The sequence below is a fragment of the Zootermopsis nevadensis genome, unplaced genomic scaffold, assembly GCF_977971745.1.
Source record: "Zootermopsis nevadensis isolate Lab colony 2312 unplaced genomic scaffold, Znev_1.0 Znev_ptg000016l, whole genome shotgun sequence".
NCBI classification, from domain to species: domain Eukaryota; kingdom Metazoa; phylum Arthropoda; class Insecta; order Blattodea; family Termopsidae; genus Zootermopsis; species Zootermopsis nevadensis.
Window position 1 is genome coordinate 15,386,011 of NW_028259148.1, and position 20,603 is coordinate 15,406,613.

General features: G+C 37.7%; 2 protein-coding genes across 4 annotated transcripts in view; both read left to right on the top strand.

The window, feature by feature from the left end:
• Positions 1 to 205: 205 nt before the first annotated feature.
• On the top strand, positions 206 to 5,764 carry Csl4 (exosome component 1 Csl4). The gene is made up of 6 exons (XM_022057320.2): positions 206 to 346; positions 518 to 633; positions 918 to 992; positions 1,768 to 1,941; positions 2,464 to 2,545; positions 4,492 to 5,764. Exons 1-6 carry the CDS (start codon positions 316 to 318, stop codon positions 4,590 to 4,592), a joined length of 579 nt encoding a protein of 192 aa, XP_021913012.1. The 5' UTR covers positions 206 to 315; the 3' UTR covers positions 4,593 to 5,764.
• A 132-nt stretch (positions 5,765 to 5,896) lies between these two features.
• Positions 5,897 to 20,603, top strand: part of srl (PGC-1 family member spargel) — a 29,753-nt gene continuing 15,046 nt past the window's right edge. For 2 of the 3 annotated variants that reach the window (XM_087349740.1, XM_022057305.2), the window contains exons 1-9: positions 5,897 to 6,121; positions 9,173 to 9,275; positions 10,502 to 10,620; positions 11,195 to 11,327; positions 14,450 to 14,822; positions 16,265 to 16,512; positions 16,777 to 16,899; positions 17,584 to 18,908; positions 19,966 to 20,070. In XM_087349740.1, coding sequence (XP_087205866.1) covers positions 9,204 to 9,275; positions 10,502 to 10,620; positions 11,195 to 11,327; positions 14,450 to 14,822; positions 16,265 to 16,512; positions 16,777 to 16,899; positions 17,584 to 18,908; positions 19,966 to 20,070 — 2,498 coding nt within the window. In that variant the 5' untranslated portion in view covers positions 5,897 to 6,121; positions 9,173 to 9,203. Of the gene's footprint in view, positions 6,122 to 6,188; positions 6,838 to 9,172; positions 9,276 to 10,501; positions 10,621 to 11,194; positions 11,328 to 14,449; positions 14,823 to 16,264; positions 16,513 to 16,776; positions 16,900 to 17,583; positions 18,909 to 19,965; positions 20,071 to 20,603 lie in introns of those variants that run through there. The other variant, XM_087349741.1, reaches the window with a different exon arrangement.

A 20,603-nucleotide genomic window follows, 5' to 3' on the forward strand; every position in this document is an offset into this window, starting at 1 on the left:
AATTTCTGATTGCAGTTCATTGCTATGAACAACCAACGGAAAAGCTAACTAAGGGCGGAGTTCTGCACAAGACATCGTCTCTTCTTAGATAACACCGTTCCTGAGTACGAAACGCATTGCTGGAAATGATAAACAGAGCCTTGTGACCAAAACGAGAATTTGCTGTTGAGATTGTATGATACATATACGCAGTTTCAAATGTTGGCACCATTGCTGTCAGAGAATACATTGTTTGCAATAGCGTATGGTCGTTATGTAGGATAAAATAGTTTCTTTAGGTTATAGTTTGAAGTATTGTATATCACTAGAATTAGAATGGAGAACACAGATTTCGTGTGTATACCCGGTCAGATACGATTTAATACATTTGTAACTCTTGAATTTACTATTTTTTTGTAAGAAATGGTTGTATTAATTAAAGAATTGCGTATTGTAATTAGGTTATGTTGCACGAAAACGTATCGTACTGAGGTTTTGCATGCCAGTTTATGAGTATAATGTGTTTTGTAATTCGTAGGTCAGAGGTTATATCTGGCTGACAAGCAACATATCTCTGGTTGCGGTACATATGAGAGGAATGGATATATATATTCGACACTTGCTGGTGTTGTGAACGTCGTAAAGGAGGAAAGGGTATTTTGCTTAATTTTGTTTGAAAGACCATGGTTTTCATTGTCATGCATGGGCTTTAACGTTTTACATTCTGTATAATCTTTACAAGCGTTAAGTCGTATTTGTAACTTTTGTGATGAATAAATGCACATCGAAGGTGAAGTAAGAACCACAGTTTCGAAGACATCGACCCTGATGGTGGAGACTATGGGTGTTCGAAACTTTTTTTTCTTTTACTGAACTAAGACGCATCTGATCGCCCAAGAGGATTTTAGTGCCTTAATAAGCATTTTTTGTTGTTGCAGTCTTCCATAATCGAAGTGCACAGCACCAAAGAACAGGGAATTATCCCGGCTCCAGGTGATATAGTGACGGCCAAGGTACTGTAAGATATAAGCAGCAGCAACTAATTTTTTTTAGCATTACCTGCATGGGCTGATTTGCAATGGAACAGAGTGCATGTATCCTGTTCTTTTAGTCAAAATAAGGCAGATATTATGTCATATGTTTGTGATTGAGTTGCATTAGTGCCACCCATACAAACCTTGTATATAATAAATTCAAAGAGTTAGTGTTAGGGTAGTAGCAGTTGTGAAATTATCATTAAATAAATTTTGGATTTGCCATCTTTCTGAGAGTTACTATTTTGTTGTTATTTTCAAACTATGAAATAAAGTCAAGGAGGATGAGGTGGACATGTACTGTGTAGGGGGGGAAGTGAGAAATGCATACAAGGTTTTTGGCAGATAACCTCAAGGGAGGAAAGCATTTTGGAGACATAAATGTTGATGTGAGGATAATATTAAAATAGATCTTAATAAGAAATTGGATGGTAGGATGTGGATTGAGTTCTATTGGGTCAGGACACAGTTCATTAGCAAAGCCATGCCAGACACCTTTGAACTTTTAGGTATGTAAAAACATTCCTGACCTGCTCATCAACTTAATCTTCTCACCTCCTAGAGTTTGTATAATATCTTCAAAAAAAAAAAAAAAAAAAAAAAAAATCTGCCATAGAGAGGAATTGAGTTCTCTCTATTCACGTGGATTTAGTAACTTTTGAAGATTCTGATACAGCCAGCGTCTGAAATTTGTTGCTCAGGCAAGTATCTGTGATTATGATGATTTTTATCATGTTATTCTGTTTTGTGACAGGTGACTATAGTGACCCAGAGGTTCTGCAAATGTGTCATTAAATGTATTGGTGACACGGTTCTGACACGACCTTACCGAGCTGTCGTACTCAAAGAAGATGTTCGTGCAACAGAGAAAAACAATGTGGAGATGATAAAAAGCTTCAGACCAGGCGATATTATATTGGCCAGGGTCGTATCCTTCTCAACTTTTGTTCATAAAAATAAGAATTTATTAGAATTCTGGCCCCTTAGTCAAGGTTTGACTTTTGTGCTCATGTTCTTGATATTATGAGGCATAATCCCCAGGTTTTAGACTGGACTTCAGTCCTTGTCTTGGGGATACCTTTACGGTGTAGTGACATTTTGTGGACGTTTGCTGAAGAGGCTTAAGCATTTGATCCTTATCTCCTTTTCTAGTGTCAGAGGCTTGCTATTTATGGAATGGTGTAGAATATTGACGCTTTTTCTTTGTATGTAATCTTGCAGATTATATATAATGTTCACCGATGAACCAGACTGCAACTGTCAATTCCTGGCCAACTTTTAGCACCTCTTAAAGAAAAAGGTGAATTTATTTTGATTGCTTTTATGTAACAGTGCTTGTCATGCATTTCCTGCCAGGAGCCAAGAAGTGACAGTTCCATTAAAATTTATCAGTGAATGTGCTGGAGTTTTATGCAAAAACTTTGTTCAAGATTCCTTATCACACTCCCAGCTTCCAGTCACTGAAGTGCACACGTATCACTTATCAACAGCAGAGAATGAGCTTGGTGTTGTGATGGCGTACAGCGACTCAGGTACGGGCCGGCGTCAGAATTATAGCTGCACATTTTTGCACATGTGTAAAGGCATTCTAGTTGAGAATTGTTTGTTGTATATTGTGAACACATTAAAAACTTTTTATAAGAATGTTACGGAAGTTGTCGTGTAGCTGCTGGATGAAACAACACCTATGTAGTAGGATTAGATGTTTTTATGGTGGCGAGTCTGGAGGTGGCTGTCTTCTGGGTCGTCACGCCATGTAGTCTCGTAGAAGTTTACTGACGTTTCAGAGGTCCTTGCTGCCTCCGTCATCAGGGCGATGTTGGAGGTGGGAAGAACTTCTGAAACATTGGTAAACTTCTACCAGACTACATGGCGCAATGACCCAGAAGACAGCCATATTCCAACAACTATGTATGTTTTATTTGAGAACCTCAAGGGAATGTGCAGATGTAGATTGGAGGAGAATATTAAAATGAAGACATGACCAGGAAAGAACTGGCAGAACATAGTTCAGTGGCTGGTTTCTGTGAACATTAATGTTCCATAAAGAATGATTTTATGACATGCTGATTAACTGTTGACTCTTCGAGGAAGATTCTCTATCACGAAGTTGGTTATCATGCACACTTTGCACAAGGTGCATTGGTATAAATGTGTACAGGGTGATTCAGAAGGTTAGGGCAAAACTGAAGTAGCGTATAGAGGGACTCGGAGAGAACAACTTTCGAATAGGAATCCATGTCCTCCGAAGTTATCGTGAGTCAGTCGAGGCCAATGAAGATAGTGACGTCTGATAACATACCTGTTGTAAATTTGGTTTGTAAGATTGCTAATTTAATCATTGTACATTAATAAAAAAACAAAATTAAGCTAGTAGAATAGCAAAGTAAGATTATTTCAGCGGTATGTTATCAGACGTCCATCTTCAACGGCCTCGACTGACTCAGGATAACATCGGAGGACATGGATTCCTATTCGAAAGTTGTTCTCTCTGAGTCCCTCAATACGCTCCTTCAGTTTTGCCCTAACCTTTTGAATCGTTCTGTATATGTTAACTGTGTCTGTTTGTTTGCATCTTGTAACTGAAGAGGTGTTGGACACATTTTCTCAAAATTTGATATGAAGGTTATGCCACTGGAGGCCACCACCTTATTTTTTTGCAGTTGATAATAACAGTTGGTGGTGATATGTGAAACGTTGTAGGGCAGGAATGACATTTTCCCTGCTTAATGTAGTTCCCTGCAGTGATAGTAACAGGTAATTGAAAAATATGCAAATTGCGTTAAAATGATTCAGAAATGTACATTCTCTTCAGTGTTAACAGCAGTAACTAATGAGTCGTTATGGCCAGGCATATAAATTTGGTATCGAGATTGATTATAAATTTGCCTGCAAATGAGTCTATACATGAAATATTGTTTTTAAGTCCAACAATTACAAACATGGCGACAACATTTTTAGGTCATCAGGCAATTAACATAGAATCTCACTAATGATGATGATGATAATAGCTCCTAATTGTAGTAATAACTTCTGTAACATATTTGCATTTACAATCAGTAGACTGAAGATAGACCAAAGAAAATGTGACCCTAGAGGGTTTTTAATTACTCTTGGTGTCTTTACACAAGCCGAGGAAGCTAACTTTTGAGCTACATTGGATTGTAGGAAGTAGCGCACAAGGGTAATGATACCTAGAATTTTATTTATTAATTTAGGAGGTCAGATGAATCACTGTGAGACTCTAAATTGGTAACTCGCACAATCGTTATGCTGTCTGGACGTATATGATATATATGCCTGGCTGCAAAGAACATGTGGAAACTGTGTGCAGATTGCAACTTTCTGATCTCGTTAATTGTTGGTAATATTTCTGCAAGCACATTCTAATATGTCTGTAATAAATCTTACGCAGAACTTGCCAACATAAAACTTCCAGGTTGACACAAATATTCTTGAATACTGTCTTCTGTCTTAGGTTCTGCGATGGTTCCTGTGAGCTGGATGGAGATGCAATGCCCGAAAACCTTCATCAAGGAACCTCGGAAGGTTGCAAAGGTTGTCCCAGAAGGATTTTAAGTTCATTAAGGTGGCATCTTCAAAGGAAAAGCATTTTATGTACAAACAGTTGACATTCCTTAATAGAAGCTTTTTTTTCCTTTCTATTCATTAAAGATTGTATTCAGAAATCCTTGTTAAGAGGTACAGATGCAAAGCCTCGTATCCTTTTCTGTGTTTATTCCATAGTCCATGTTCTATGCTTTTATTTGATTGTGTAGTGTCGCTATCTGCATAGCAACACATTTCATAGAAATTGTGTCCAACTGTTGATGAACACCTTCCATGCTGAACTAGGTTCCGTGAGATTTGCACCAGTTGCAAGATCCGTAGAACTAATTAAGCAGTTCCATGGCACAAAGTAGATAATAGTCACTCAGCTAGTCAAAAAAGATCTCTGCATTTCTTAGAACCTGAAGCCTTATTACTGTGTTCAAATAAGCCTGCTGTGTGAACCTGTCCTGAGCCAGATGAGTCCAGTCCACTTTTTTTTTTTCAGATTGTATTTTTTTAATATCCATTCTGACCTATGCATACTCGTAAGTCTCCTGACTGATCTCCCACCTAATTTTCTTCCTGTAAAATTTGTATGCATGCTACATGCCCTTTGGTCTCATGTTTCTTGATTTCATAACCATAATAATATTTGATGGAAATTACAGATATAAAAGCTCCTCATTGTACAATTTTCCTGTAGGCCCATAGTCTGTCAACACCTGTTCTTAAACATCCTCCATTCATGTTCTTCACTTGGACTAAAGGACAGGCATTCTGTTGGATAAACATTTTAAGTGCAAGGATTGTAGGATTAGAAATCTACAGTAAATCAGGCTTTTTGATTGGAACTCCTCCTTTTAGATACAATTGGAAATGTTTCATATCCTTTTGGTATCATTTAATATTTTTATCTTATTTATGCTAAGAATATTCTGATGAATGAGTAATTTTGTATTATCAGCTTTCCACATCTTTGGCATAATGGCTTGTTTTCATCTTATGCCAGTATATGTAGGGCCTCAAGAGGACTTTGTCCATGTTAACAAAGAATTTTAAATTACAATATTGAATGGGAATTTGATGACCATGGTTTTTGTCGTTCTGTAATTTTCCTTGAATTGTGAGTCTGATTGTGTGTGTACTTCATTTTGTTCAAATATATTTTATGGTCCATCTGTTTCCTAAAAGGAATTTAATTTCTGCTGTTATGATTTTGCTTTCCTTTCATTAGTATTAATTATGAATGAGCGTTTTGCTCATTCATAACTTTGACTGTAAATTCATATTACGTAATGAGTTAAATTGTGGAATTATATTTTAACGCACATTTTCTGGAATAAAAGTTTTTAATAAGCGGTGTCTGACATCATGATGGGTTTCTATTCAAACTATTTTTCGTTTAAAATTCTGCCATCTATAGGGGAAAGTAGAAAAATCTACCCACGTGATCAGTGGTGCTGGTCGGGTATTGTGTGTGTGTGCGCGTGTGTTGATGTGCATGCAAGCGAGTAAGGAACCACATGTGACAAATATTGGTACTTTCGGATTACACTGTAAGTGTACATTAAATAATGTACTTAATGATGTAACGTCATAATTTATGATTATCTCTGTTTGTATAAGAGTGTTGTAGGTTGATAATAAGATGTTAACAGTCTCATACTCGGAATATGTGGTAGATTTGGGAGCGTGTTTTTTTTGTTGTGCCTATTTTCTTTCGCCTAAAAATATCACGACCTTTTATTAATAAGTTATGTGAAAGGGCATGTAGGTTTTTCATTAGTGTACGTCTATACAAATTATGTGTTTCGAATGAAGCCTTAGGTGTCACACAGAAGAGAACTTCATTCCATATCGTTGTAATCCGGCAAGTGTTGAACGCGGAATTTCCATGCTTTGTGGCATGTAATATTTGGCGCCGGCCGTACACCTGCAATAGTCATATGTGCAATTCAGGCCCAGAAATATACTTACCCATATGTACATGAACCTCAAAAATCTTATTTTATCTTTTTATTTTGAGAAAAAGTTCGTACATATCTAGTAAGTAGTGGGGCAAGTTCTTACTGAAGTGTTTTATTTCTTTCCAATACCGGGTCTCGCTGTGTACGACATTGACTAAATTTGGAAGTTTAATTATGTACAATACTCGATCGAGGGATTGAGGTTGCTGTTTTGTGGGGAATACACATACACACCAACATCGTTTTATAACCTCAATTTTGTAGCAGTCGGTGATTGCCTCCAGTAAATAGTATAATGCCATCAGGTAATTTCATTTAAAGATTAGTACGTTTTGCCATAAGAAGCCACCTTTTAGATCTCGAATTGTTATAAATGCGCAGGAATTTCTGTTTCGTGTTTGAAACAAAAGCGGTTTTCTGGGAAGATGAGACCATTATTATCTTATCTTTAAATATTATTGACAGTGGTGTTGAATTAGTAATTACAATTTTTTGGACTCTCTCAGTCATCTGCAGATGGAGATTAGCTGCTTCTAACAGGCTTAACTGTGTAGTTTCACCTGAGGAAGCATAATGATTGAAAAAGTCCAAATAATTTAAATTAGCAATTCATTAGCAGCTTGCATCTCAGAATTAAGCTATAAACCTTGTATGATGAAGTTGTAATCTGTACCAAAGTATTTAAAGTGGAATTCATACATTTTATGTGATTTATCTTCTCTGTTGAAAGTCATTGCTTTATACTTTAATACAGGACTCATTTGCACACTTTGTTCTCTGAGCCATGTCACAGAAGCATGTGTTTGAGACACGCTAGTAGTAAATAGGCCTAAAGTACCTTATTGGTGAACTGTGATATTAGCAGTGTTCAGCTTTCTGGTGAACTGGGATTCTTTATGACTGGGATTTGATGCTTACAGGAACAGAAACTTTTCTCTTCATTGTTATGTTGAATAAAATAGAATAGAATTTATGTGCATTCTGTAGATCCTTCATAAACCCAAGCCAAGGATGTAGAACAGGTCATAGCACAAATACAATACTTGTTTCTAGTACAAATATAAATACAAAGATATAAATGCTATTCACAGATTTTTGAAATGTACAGTATTATAGCAAAATAATTATAATTAGAAACCATCACCATCTTTACTTATATGTGTTTATAAATTGTTCTACTGAGTAGGAGTGAGATAGGTGATACCCCTTTAACGCTTGCTTGAACTTTGTTATGTCATGGTTTAAACATTTTATAGTAGGTGGAAGATTATTGAATGACTTAATTCTAGTATAGTAAACTCATTTTTGATATTTACTGAGGTTAGAATTTGGCACGTGGAGGTTATATCTGTACCTTGTTCTTATATTGTGAATATCTGAATTTGTTTGAAATTTTACCATGTTATCCACTACAAATGATAATAGTTAGAGCAAGAATATGAAACTTTTTAAATAATTGCCTACAAGAGGCTGTCCTTTTAGTACCTGCCATTTTTCTAATGATCCTCTTTTGAATGTAAAATACTTTTTTGCTGTCTGTTGAATTTCCCCAGAAGTGGCTGTGGGGCCATATGTATAGATTGGGTGTTGTGATATTCCCCAGAGTAAAATGGAGTGTGAAGGTGACTACTTAGGCCCATATAGTGTTAAGGTTTATCTATTTGTCTGCATAATTGTTGTTAGTTTAAAATTCCTTTTCTATACAAGTAAATTGGAATTTTTTTAAAATTTTATTTTATTCTTTAGAGCACTTATTCTCCTGACATTTGTCATCAGATTCAGAATCTGCAAATAAGTGTATGTTAAGGTCATCTTTTGCATTGTGCTTATGTGTAAAAGAAGCCATGACTACTGCATAACATGACGATGTTAACGACAATTTGGGACTTGAAATACGAAGTTGAAGCTTCCCACATCTTATGGGTAAAATTGCATGTAGCGTAGGCAAAAACAACTTATTGTCCCATCCAGGAAAAATATTGACACTTAAATGAGAGATCTGCAGGTCTGCAAAGTTTGAAATTTCAACAATGCTAGTTCCTTGAAAATTGGATGGTAGTGTGCTTGGCATTACATCAAGCTCCACAGTGAAGGAGTTAAGAATGCATGGAGATTTAATTCCACTCCCTTAGACATCTTCATGATTAAAGCAAATGGGTACATCTGCCTTTATCTTTATAGACTTACAGTATTACAGCCTTTTGCTATATAATTTATATTTGTATTAGAAACAAGTATTGTGTTTGTGGTATGACATGTTCTTGGCGTAGGCCTATGAAGGATTGATGGAATGTAAATAAATTATTTTCTGTTTGCATTTGCCTCTTGCACACACACACACACACACATAGCATTTTGATGTTTACTATCTGACAATTATAGTTACACTAGCAACATTGAAACAAATATATTTTCCCAGCAAAAGTGTATTTGGTGGCATTAGGTTATGCCAGAGTATGGTATTATGCATGTGTAAGTGCTTATAAATTACAGATTTTGATAAGTTCCATGGCAGGTGGTGGCATGTGCTATATAGTCTGTGTGTTGCAAAGTTTTTTTACATTTTATTTCCCCAGAGTGCTATTTCCTGTGTTTTGAAATCGAAGTTCTGGCCGTGCTGTATAAGATTATTCATTTCAGGCTGATAACTCTCCAGTACAAGAAACCTGTCATGGAAACAGGCTTCCTGAACTTTCATGATGAAGAACACTTCTCCACCGTACCATCAATGCTGTATGATCAGGTATTATTGTTTGTTATCGCTAGAAACTCCTTTGTGGATATTAGGGTGTACCTGGTGGAGATGGACTCCGACTCCTTCTCCTTCATAAAATCTCAATATGCATTAATAATGGTAAACTTACTAAAATGGCAAATGGTGCCATAAGAGACTTCATCACCACCACGTGAATCATCAGCGTACTTTTTAGACTTATAACCTATATTTAAATATAAGTCTAATGGTTATTGCAGAAATCAGTTGGTTTGTAGACAGTTTGTATTCTTAAGGTACCGGAGCCAAAGTTACAAAGCATTATTCCTGCAACGTGTGACTGAACGCGTCATTGAATCTCCTTAAGCGCGAGGCCACATCATCATCATCATCATCAATGTCAATTTTCACTTCATTCCCCTGATGACGGAGGTGGAGACGCTCTCTGAAATGTCGGGCCACAACTGACGTGGCTTGTCGCCCGAGAAGATTTTATTGAGAATAATGTTTGTCTGTTACTTATTGAAATATTAGTTAGAATTAACGATAAGGACTTGTTTGTGTACCAGTGATTATAATTGTCACTAGAACCTAGTAATTAGAGAACTGTTTTTATCAGCTTGTTATAATTTGAAATATTGAGGTAGGGTTAGGTAATATAGACTGATGTGAACACCGTCCATCTTTTGAACTGTAGCTTTTGAAGAAGTCATATTAGTGGCACACAGAATCTCCCTGCTTTTGTGCTAGTAGAACAGGTGTGCTATACACAAAATGAAATTCTTTCTCTTCTGAATCTCCATGTGAGGAAGTGATGCTGAACTAGGGTAACATTCTGTGGTTTGTCACGTCTTTACGATGATTTGTGTATTGTCCAACGATAGAACTACTGAAGAAGTGAAAATCAGCTTTCTTTACCCTCAGTAGTCCTCCGTTCTAAGCTTTTCCGTCTCACCCAAATATTTTGTGGATTTGTCGAGAAGCGTTAAGTAAGGTGAATCTGAGGATCGCACTGGAACATGGCTACAACTTGTCTGATGGTGATTGATTGTGATGGCTCATTGATTTTTATTACACATGAAAGCTTTATTGTTTTAAATTTTGAATAACTGTAGTTAGATTCTGTATTTGTTCTCTGTAATTTTAGACAGAACATTGTCCATGCAAAAGCCACTGCTGTTGTACCAGTCTGTGCTGTATATGACCAGTGGGCTGTCAGTTGACCTTTGCTATTTGTCACTATGTTTTGTTTGCAGGATGCTCTGGAAGATTCTGAAGGCACTTTACTGGACATGATGCACGCTGAGTTCTCATCATACGAGATTGCCGTCAGCAGGAACTTTGATGCTCCTGACCTCTGGGACACCGAACAGGAGTAAGTGGGTTTAAAAGATGTCATAGATGTTAGAACATCTTTGCTAAAATGTTCGGCATTAAATACTTTATTGTATCTAGACCGAGTGCTGGATATTTTGTAATGTTTGTGTTTTTTCGATGTTAAACGAAGTGTCTGGATTGAGGTGTTGATTGAAGTTATCTGTGATTTAGTGCTTTACTAAAAACTCTGGGTTTCAAATGAAATTATTATGGTATATTTTCATTATAAATGTAGCAGGGCCGTCACAGTGACCGCGCGGTCTGAGGTGTGGGCCTTGTGCCACTTGGCCACTGGGATCATGGGTTAGAATCCCACTAAAGGCATGGATGTTTGTCTGCGTCTTTATGTGTTGTGCTGTCCTGTGTACAGGTAGAGGCCTTGCGACGGGCCGATCACTCGTCCAAGGAGACCTACCGAATGTCTATAGATCAGAGCCAACGAAAAGTTGGGACCCGCAGATGCTCAGGCACTGAAGAATGGGAATTTGTATGACTCGCTTTATTGCGGTGGTCTGAAACCGAACATGCAATATCTCCGAGGTATGCCTGCATGTGATACTGTGTTGTGTCAGGTTGAATGGGGACATGGCTGTACTACCAGTGACTGTGCCTTTGGATGGAGACTTTGCCAGACTTGAGTCTCACAGCAAAGAGGACTTCCAGAAGATGTTGGCAGAGTGGCAGGAGCATCTTGGATCCATGGAGGTATGCCTTACAACCACGAGTTCTGAACCTCTTTTGCTGGCGTACCACTAATTCTAATTTAACACATAAAATGTACCACTAACCAAATGCGTTCAGGGAAAAACTTATTTATGTTAATGTTATCTTTTGATTTTCTTATTTAGTTCACGTACCACTCCACATTGGCTCGCGTGCCATAGGTTGAGAAACGCTGCCTTACAACTATTTGAGTTTGTAGGGAAGGCAAAATAAAACTTCAAAGTGATATATATTTTTAGGCTGTCGTCTCATTTTGTATGGAAAGAGAAACATTATCTTGTGGCATCATCTTGTCTGTGTCTGTACCTTCCCAAGTGATTTTTTTTTGTCTGTAAGTAGAATATTAAAAGAAATATAAAACATACATGAAACTGTTCGTAAGCACCAAAAATTTAAGGTAAGTAATGATAGATTGCAGATGGTCCATTTCCAGCAATAACTGTTACAACATGATGAAAAAATTCTAACTCAGGGTTTCAGTTTTGCCAGTGTGTGGTTTGTAGTTACGTACACGCACACGCACTTCTGCACTCACACAGAGAGGTACTGTCAGATAGTACAAACATTTTCAGTCCATGGGATTGTATGTTTTGAAAGACGCTTTCTACTTGAAAGAAATTCTGCTTTCATGCCAGCAACAGCCGTACTGAGTGACTAATGCTGGATGCACTTCAGTCTGATTTTGTCTGGTACACATTTTATAAGCTCTTCTTCGATTTACATCGTCTGTCGGCATGTGCCAACGCAGGTTCCAGAACAAGAGCGGTAACTCATCCGTTGGGAACTACGGCCAAACAGTGCCTTGATATCAGCTAGGGTTGGAGGATTCTAGCTCTTTTCATATCTTGTACTTTCTTTTTGTTTCCATTCAGAGTGGTTTCGTGCAGGATGAGGCACAACAAATCCAGATCAAAGAGGAGTTCAAAATATTCAACATACTCATTTGTCCAATCAAAATTGATGGTGCATCTACTTTACATTTGGTATTTTGCACTGGAATTACTGTGCTTGGTCCATGGTTTGAAGCTAGTCACTTTACCTCTTTTGCGTCTGTTACATTGCCACAATCACTTGTTCCACTCTCTCACTGGCACGGGCATCACTTATTTTACAGTCACTTTCTCTAGAACTAACACCTGATGTACTTTCACCTCTAACATCTACGATAAATACTATTTTATGTTCATCACAATCTTATTCTTGCCATCTTTCATAAATACACAAATAAATAAATACAAAAAACTACAATTATGTGTTGAGTACAGTGAACAAGACCTTCCTGCAGTCTCATAACACAAAACTCCTGCCATCTTTTATTCTCTGTGGTACTACAAATACTTCCTGTGAACATTAGCATTATCTGTCACGACTTGCAACAGCTTCTTATAGCAGAGAAATCAGATTTCCATGTGCGAGGCGCTGGCCAGCTAATACCAACATGTTAATGGTACAGAACTGTGTGGTCATATCTAAAATGTTCCTGATTATGGAAAGCTCTGCCTCATTTATTATCCAAATACCATGCACTCCTGTAAAGACACACCCCAATTTATGAAAAACTATAAAATATATGCCATATAGGTCATTACGTTTCACATCAGTACAGCTCCCGACTCAGTCTCTACCAGTTTGCATCAAAATTGCAGAGATATTAGGCACGTTAGATATAGGTATCCAGTTCATAGCAATCTGGAATAGTTTTGAATTGGTGGTCCAAATTTTCCAGAATTGAGAAATTTTGGGCAAAAGTTGTCACTTTATAATGGCTGCACCTTTGGCCATGTGAGGCTGGAATGTTGTTTACACTCCCTTCCCATTGACATGCCTCGTAGGTTTATTATTGAGGGAGAGACTGTGATGGTTATCCAACTTGACCTTTGGTGTTGAAGCACGAACCTTTAAATTTTTGCAACAAAATATATTTCATGCACTATTTAGTATCCTTGCAATACCCAAATTTCAGCCTGGGGCCATCTTGTGATTAGGAGTTGTTATTAAAATGTATAATTAGACACATACTTCACAAGTCAAAAAATGATAATAGTAGGGTCCTTGCTTAAGCTTTGGGACTAAACTCAAGTTGATTACCTGTTTAGTTGTTCACTCGTTTGTTTTACTACGACTTTAGTGGGTGATTATCATTTATTCCAGTGAGTAGGATCCTCCTTGAGAAAATTACACTTGCGTTTGAGGTTTTGATTATAAGTTAACAGTTACTGAACTTGTTAAGAAATTCTCTGCCCTTCATGAAACCCAAAGATATAATATCATATTTACAAGTGTCTTCTGCTAGACCCTGTCCTGAGGCAGTTTATTCCAATCTCACACCTCACTTTCTGGGGCCTGATGAAAAATTTTGTAAATTGTAGGAAATGCAAAAGTCATAACCTTTTTACTTACCTTCACCTTGACCCTTTATTGTAATGCTTTGAAAATAAGGTAGGCAAATTACGTAGCACTGTGTGTGCAGTTTTACAACATGTAATTCCCATAAACTATAAATACACATTTGTTTCATGATGCAAGCTAAATTTTCTCGTCAACGATTATGAACGTTCTTGCACAGAGTAAGCAGTGTAATTTATTCTTTTAAAAATAATCAGATATCTTCCACTTATTTGAATTTTTTAAAATGATATGATAATTTTTGAGTATCAAGCCCTTCTACCCTTCTTCAGTGGTGCAGCAGGTCTTTTGTTATGTCAGCAACGTCCTTGTCCTCACAGCCTATAAGTATCCGGCCAGATATGTGCGTTTATGTTCTCAGTCCTTCGGTCTGGCTTCTCGGAGTTTTGGGTTTGCGTCACAGAAAGCATCGTTCTAGCTGTGGCACTCCAGCTCAATTATTGGCTACAGGGATGTACCGTCGTAAACACCTGGCCAACTTTTCAGTTCTGGCGATCTCCTCATGAGTGTGGAATGCCATTGACATTGGTGTGGGACTGATAGGGTTCATTTCAGCATTAGGAGATGAGCTTCAAGCTCTGGCCTATTCATCCCAAGGGACAAAGTTTCTGGTACTCATTGGGCTGGTCTGTATGCAGCTCCTGCCTCTACACGAATCTGGTTGTTCAGCGAGTAGCAGTGGCGTTGTGATGTTTCAGGTATCTGACACTGAGGACATGGATGTGAAGAACATTGTGGGGCCTTGTGTGGGGATGCCTCAAAACATATCTGAGCATCTTCCTGATGACATATTTGAAGAAGACACAAAATCTTCGATTTCATCAGCAAATCAAAGTTCACCATTGAAGCTGGAGCAGAAGTCAGCTTTCACGAGTGTCCCAGTTAAAGACGAGTCAGACAAGATCAGTTTGGACAGTTTCATAAAATGTGAGGAAGGTGATGATGGCTTGGGCTTGGCAGTGACTGAGGATGACATGGCGATTGCTTCTGCGGAAACAGCGTTATCTGGCATAAAATTTGAGCTGGATGATGACTGTATTGATGTGGAAACTGTTTCAGAGCAAATCCCAGGTGAGTGCAGTTGTTTAATCTTTGCCCTTGCGACAAAATGAAACAAATAATGTTCACACTTTAGCATCTTGTTGTCCGCCTACCTGCCGCTTTGCAGCTATATACATCGTAATGCATTTACGTGAAACTGGCCTACCATTCAGTTTATGTGATTGATTGTGTTAAACAGAAACAACGTCCTCTAGCCATTACATTACTGAGAAAAGTAACTTCTGTTCTTGTTTAAAACATCTTTTTCATGTGCTCCTGCTTAACTTAATAAATTTTACATTGCCTTTTTGCCCAACACACCTGATATGACATCATCTGCCGATATCCATCAACAAATAAAAACACAATAAGCGTTCAAGTCAGGCCTAGTGCAGAAACCATTTTCTCCGTTACAGCTTTATAACTCCACGAGTGTCAAGCTGAGCGCCATTTTCTTTTGTCTGTAGCTGACCTTATATGGAGATGCATCATTACTGCAAATAAGATACACACCTAGCTGAAGATTATGTCTTAGTGCATTGGTTATGCTGGAAGTAGAAAATTCTCTTCTATTGGTCTTGGCAGATACAATTTTAATTTTCTGAGTGTGAAGTTCCCCATAGTTTTTACCGTGCTGCTGTAGTACTGAATCGTTATCAGTTTATAGAGATTTACATTCTTTAGCAGACTTTGTATCTCAATAAATTTTCAGTTCATCAGTAAATAAGAGAAATATGAAATGTTTAATTTTATCAGAAAGGCCATTAATAAAAATGTTAAAAGAAAGATGACCGAGGGCGGAACCTTGTGGTACTGCCAACTACAAAAAAGTGAGAAGAAAACTTTCTAAGACATGAAGGAAGAAAGAGCCGTTTGACAGATAGGGTTGGAACTACTTCGGGCAAAATAAAGATAATCCAATCATTTAAGCAAACTACTAAATTGGTTACAGTAGATTTTTATTTGACAAAACCATGCTGATTTAAAATTAAAAGAAAGGCGGTTGTTTATAATAGTTTAAAAAGATTTTTTAGATATTTAAAATCAAGATTAGGGCTGTGTTGCCTTTTTTTTTAAAAACATGTTCAACAGCTGCCTGTTGTTTTTAACAAGAAGAACAAAAACATTTTATAATAATTTAAATCTGAGGTAGTTTCTTTTGCCCTGATATGAGAACGTGGGTACAGTGAAATACCAAGCAACTGCCCTACGACTTTCCTCATTGGCCACTTGATGGTTTAGAACAGAATATTAATTGTAAGACTTGAGGTTCTCACAGCGGTGAGTATGAAGATTTCCGTCTTCTGGGTTGTTGCGCTGTGTAGTCTGGTCGATGTTAACCAACGTTTCAGAGGTCATCAGGACATCAGGCCCTGATGACGGAAATCTTCAGAATATTAATTATGTGGATTTGAATTTTGCAGTGTGCTGTTCAAAGGATTAATACTAAAGCTTTTTTGTTTGCTTTGCAGTTTTGGAAGCTGGTGATTTAACAAGTCTCCTAGAGCAGTTTGAGGCATCAGAAGCATTCAACTCAAACAGCAACAGCAAGCCATCCGTTCTTGACACACATTTGTATGCAATGGCAACACAGCAGTTAACACCATCCACACCAAAAGACTTTCATGTGACACCAACACCTACTAAGGGAAATACTTCCATCCTCTCCCATCAAAATATCAAAGACTCTTTGCCAAAAGAAGTCATTGATAGGATAAAGGTGACTTAAGATTTTTTGCTGATGTTGTACAACATCAAATCTGTGTGTTTTCAGTATGTGTTATGGTTCATACACGAGTTAAATTAACTAGAGCATTTCCAGTCTGTGCGCTCCTTACATCAGTGTTGTGATTGGCATTTAATTAGTGTTTATCTAAAAGAGACTGCTTTTTGGTTTGAAGGAATTTTGCAGTGTCATTAAGTTAACTTGAGTTTTATTCCATTTTTCATGTGTCATGTTAACTGGTACTGTACTTTTCTGCAGGCATCTGGACGGAAGAAAGTGATACCTTTAATTCCTGCGATGCCAAGTAAGCGGTCAGGTAGAGGAGGCACGCGTATGCAGGATGCCGGGGCGGCGCTTAGCAGAAACAAGCTGTTGAAAATTGTGAGTGTACGCACTGAATTTTGATTTAACATTAGTATTTTCAAAACAAAGAAACAGAAGTTTTACTATTAGTTTAGAAATGTGTTTTTTTTACGTCAGAGTCATAACATTAATGTTCTCTGTCTTATGATCAATGAAATTTAAGGTTTTCAGACATTTCTTGATCAAAAGGATACTTATTACAGGGGATGATGACAAAAGAATTCTGTATTCCATTTGGAAATTTGTTACGTAACATCTGTTATGTTCTGATGCAGTGTTGTAGTTTTAAAAATAGGTTTCAGACATTGGAAAATGTTTATACTGTATTTTACATTGGTATATTGGAATAATTCTGCGGCCTTATTTGCTTAGCAGAGGGAAATGTGCCTAAATGAAATAATTTGGTAATTATGACATTCTGCGCATGTAATTTAGATATTAATTTTTGGATACAGAATTCTGCTATAAATGTGTGAATGTATGAACATAATTACAGTGTTTATTTCATCTAGTGTCTGTTCTTTGTTTAAAATATAAAGGTACTTACTACCTACCTGTGAAAAGTTGAGCATAACATTTTCTGAATAGAAATTGGATGTATGCTGACCTCATTTTCAGGTGCACACTGATGCAGAAAAATTTTGTCAGCATTTATTACCACTGACAATGCCACGTGTTCAGAATTGTGTTTATTTTATTTAGGTGTCTGGTGGTGGAGGTGGGGAGTCTGTTCAGTTGGACCATGACTATTGTACAGTATCAACAAACAACATGGAGGTGGCTCCACCGCCTCATTCGTTTTACCACTCGGACGCTTCAGATTATGTCGCAGATAAAATGAACATCCGTCACGTTAATGATGAGGACACAGTTAGAAGTAACGTGAAGTCTTGTGATGAAGAGAAAGTGTACTCTCGTCTGCCTGAATATTACATGGTACTTGCACCTCACAGATTAGTAGAAAAGAATGGCACACGAGGTAGGAAGGTAGCTGTAAGGGATGATGAATGTTGGGGTGAAAGTAACTCTAAGAAGGATAGTGGGCTAGAGTCAGGAGAAGTTAGTGACGCTAGTGAGGATACTGCGGCCTCGCCTAGTGATACAGTTCAGCGTTGCAATAATAATAATAATAATAGTAATAATAATAACATTAAGTGTTTGTCACAGGACCAAACTGGACGGAAGTCAGTCACACTCAAAGAAGCTGCTGCGAAGACTTCTCTTTTAGCTTCCAGTGGGAAGAACTGTAGTAATGTGCTTTCTGTTAATGGGAGAGATTATCACATAGCTTCAAGTAATGTTAGTGGTAGTAAGCTTGCATCGAGCAATGCAGAAACTGTGTGTCTGAAGCCTGGTAAAGAAATGACCATGATATCTGTGCTGAAAAAATGCCAGATAGCGAATGTGCCAAGTTCTTCTGACAAACATGTTCTGATGCAGTCAGATGTTGGGGGTGGTCAGAGTTCAGCAGTCAGTGAAGTTACAGCCGTTAAAGACCAACAAGGGCCAAAGAAACGAAAATTAAATCTGCAGGAATACCGTAGCCGCATCAAAGAACTCGATCAAATACGAGGTAGTAGGGAAAACAGTTGTGCCAGTTCCCCAGTCCCTTCTCCATCGTGTTCAGCCTCCGTCGTCGGGGGCGCAAGCATCGCGGAGGACGCGGACTCGGCTTTACAGGACGGTTCCTGCGGTGCGTCGGCAGTTTCGGCCAAACCAGACGCATGTTCTGGAGGTTCATCAGCTGCAAAAGATGCGGGTCCTGTCACATGTGAGACAGCAGTGCGGCCCATGATGCAAAGTGTGGAGGTGCAGACTGTATCTGATGGTGAAGTGCCTGTAGGGAGTGAAACAAGGAAACATACCCAGAAAGAAGATAAGAAGGAAAGAAGAGGCAGTCATAGCAGAGATAGGCGTAGGCGCCAGTATAGGTCGCGGCGTGCCAGCAGCTTGTCAAGCAGCGGATCTTCGTCTTCTGGCAACTCGAGGAGACATCACACACGTTCACGCTCGAGGCATCGGCGCAGGTAATGTAATTTTTTTTACTGTTCTTTCTAAATAAACTACACTCCTCAAAACAATTAAGGGGTCAAGTTTCTCGGACTGAATCTGAAATAAGCGCACTCTGCAGGGTTGTAAACAATGCTGGTACGAGTGCAGTTGTGAAAGGTGGGATCAGTTACAGTTGGTTATTTCAGGGAGAGAAGCCTACGAGAGCAAATGTAGTGAAAACAGGAATGAAGGAGAGCAGTGCTTGTGTTTGTTATTGACGATTCAGGAATACTGTCGTCGTGCAGCTCAATGCGCAGATTTTTGTGCCTCACTTTTAAAGTACTCATTAAAATGTTTGCTTGCCTGAATAGGGTCCCAAATGAGTGTGTAATTTTGATTAAATGAAAACATTGATTATTGTTGCCCCTGTTTTTAATTGAACATATATTTATAGTAAATTGCCTGTGAAGTTAGATATAACTTCTTTAATTGTAAACCTTTTCTTCTCATTATAAAAAATTGTCAGCTAATCTGAATGAGTGTTATGACACTTCTGTAAGTCTTAAATCTTCTTTTGCCAATTTTATTTCCTTCTTAGCCCATTCTTTACTCTTTTGTTTTTGTTTTAATATTAACCATTATTTGCCGACAAGTTGTGTCCAATTACTCAAAGAAAATGTCTACGAAAGGGCCATATTTTTACATCTTCCATACTGTGTACCTCCTGCCATGTTTAATTGTTAAAAGCCATCTGAAGTGACCTTATGTTACTTCATTTAAACGGTTGGTTTTTTAAGAAAATATTTGTTCTTTCTTCCTTCTAGTTGACCATTAACACATTGAGACAAATAATATAATGATCTGAATGAACAATGTTGATCACTTCTGTCTTTTACATTTTTAAACTGAGTCTTAAAATGAACTAAGTGGTAGGTTAGGTTAGGTGAGCATGTACCTGGGCCATTAGTCTGTCTTTCTTTATAAAGTCAGTCGGCTAAATCTATCAGAATACCTGTTTAATGTCATTATCTTCTCAATGGATTGTTATAATCTGTCATACATTCAGGCAGAATGATAGCCATGATATTTCAGTTGGCGCCACAGTCCTGCTGGTTGGTCAAACGGCTCGTCTGGTTCTCGAAGTCGTGGAATCTGGTCTCGCTCTCCATCATCAGGCTCTGCTAAATCTTGCTCAAGGTAACTTGAAGCAAATTGATATGTTTCAGTATTATAATATTTATGGAGATTTTTAATTTAAATACTCTTCTTGTATTTTATATTTACATAGATCGTTAATATTAGTATTCTTCCTTGTATGCTCTGTGTGGGTTATGCTAAAGAAGGTCCTGACTTTATATCGGTCTCTTGAATGACCTCTGTATGTCTTTATATTCCTTTGGTTTGTACACAAGTGTGGATTTTTTTTTAGACATCATCATTTATTTTGTTAATTTTCTCTGTAATCATTTTCACATGTTTAGTTTAAGTATTCGTTGCTGTCAAAGTGTAAACTAAAGAAAATTGTCGCATGACTGTGATGTTGCTTTCCGTGCTTCTAAAGTTATTTTATCTGTCACCACACATAATTTCAGGACCTCATGCTAAATTGTGCTATTATTTCTCCTATCCCATTTCATGTGTTTATGAAGAAATTACAACATAGAGGTAGCCTTCAGTGACATTATGTTTGCTTCATGTTTAATGAAAATCAGCTAGCTGGTTAAAGGCTG

Bases quoted from the DNA above. Each gene is read 5' to 3' on its own strand.
- Csl4 (XM_022057320.2), top strand. From the start codon at position 316: ATGGAGAACACAGATTTCGTGTGTATACCCG. The intron at 347-517 runs GTCAGATACGAT...TGTAATTCGTAG, and splicing joins AGATTTCGTGTGTATACCCG to GTCAGAGGTTATATCTGGCT. The intron at 2,546-4,491 runs GTACGGGCCGGC...CTTCTGTCTTAG, and splicing joins GATGGCGTACAGCGACTCAG to GTTCTGCGATGGTTCCTGTG.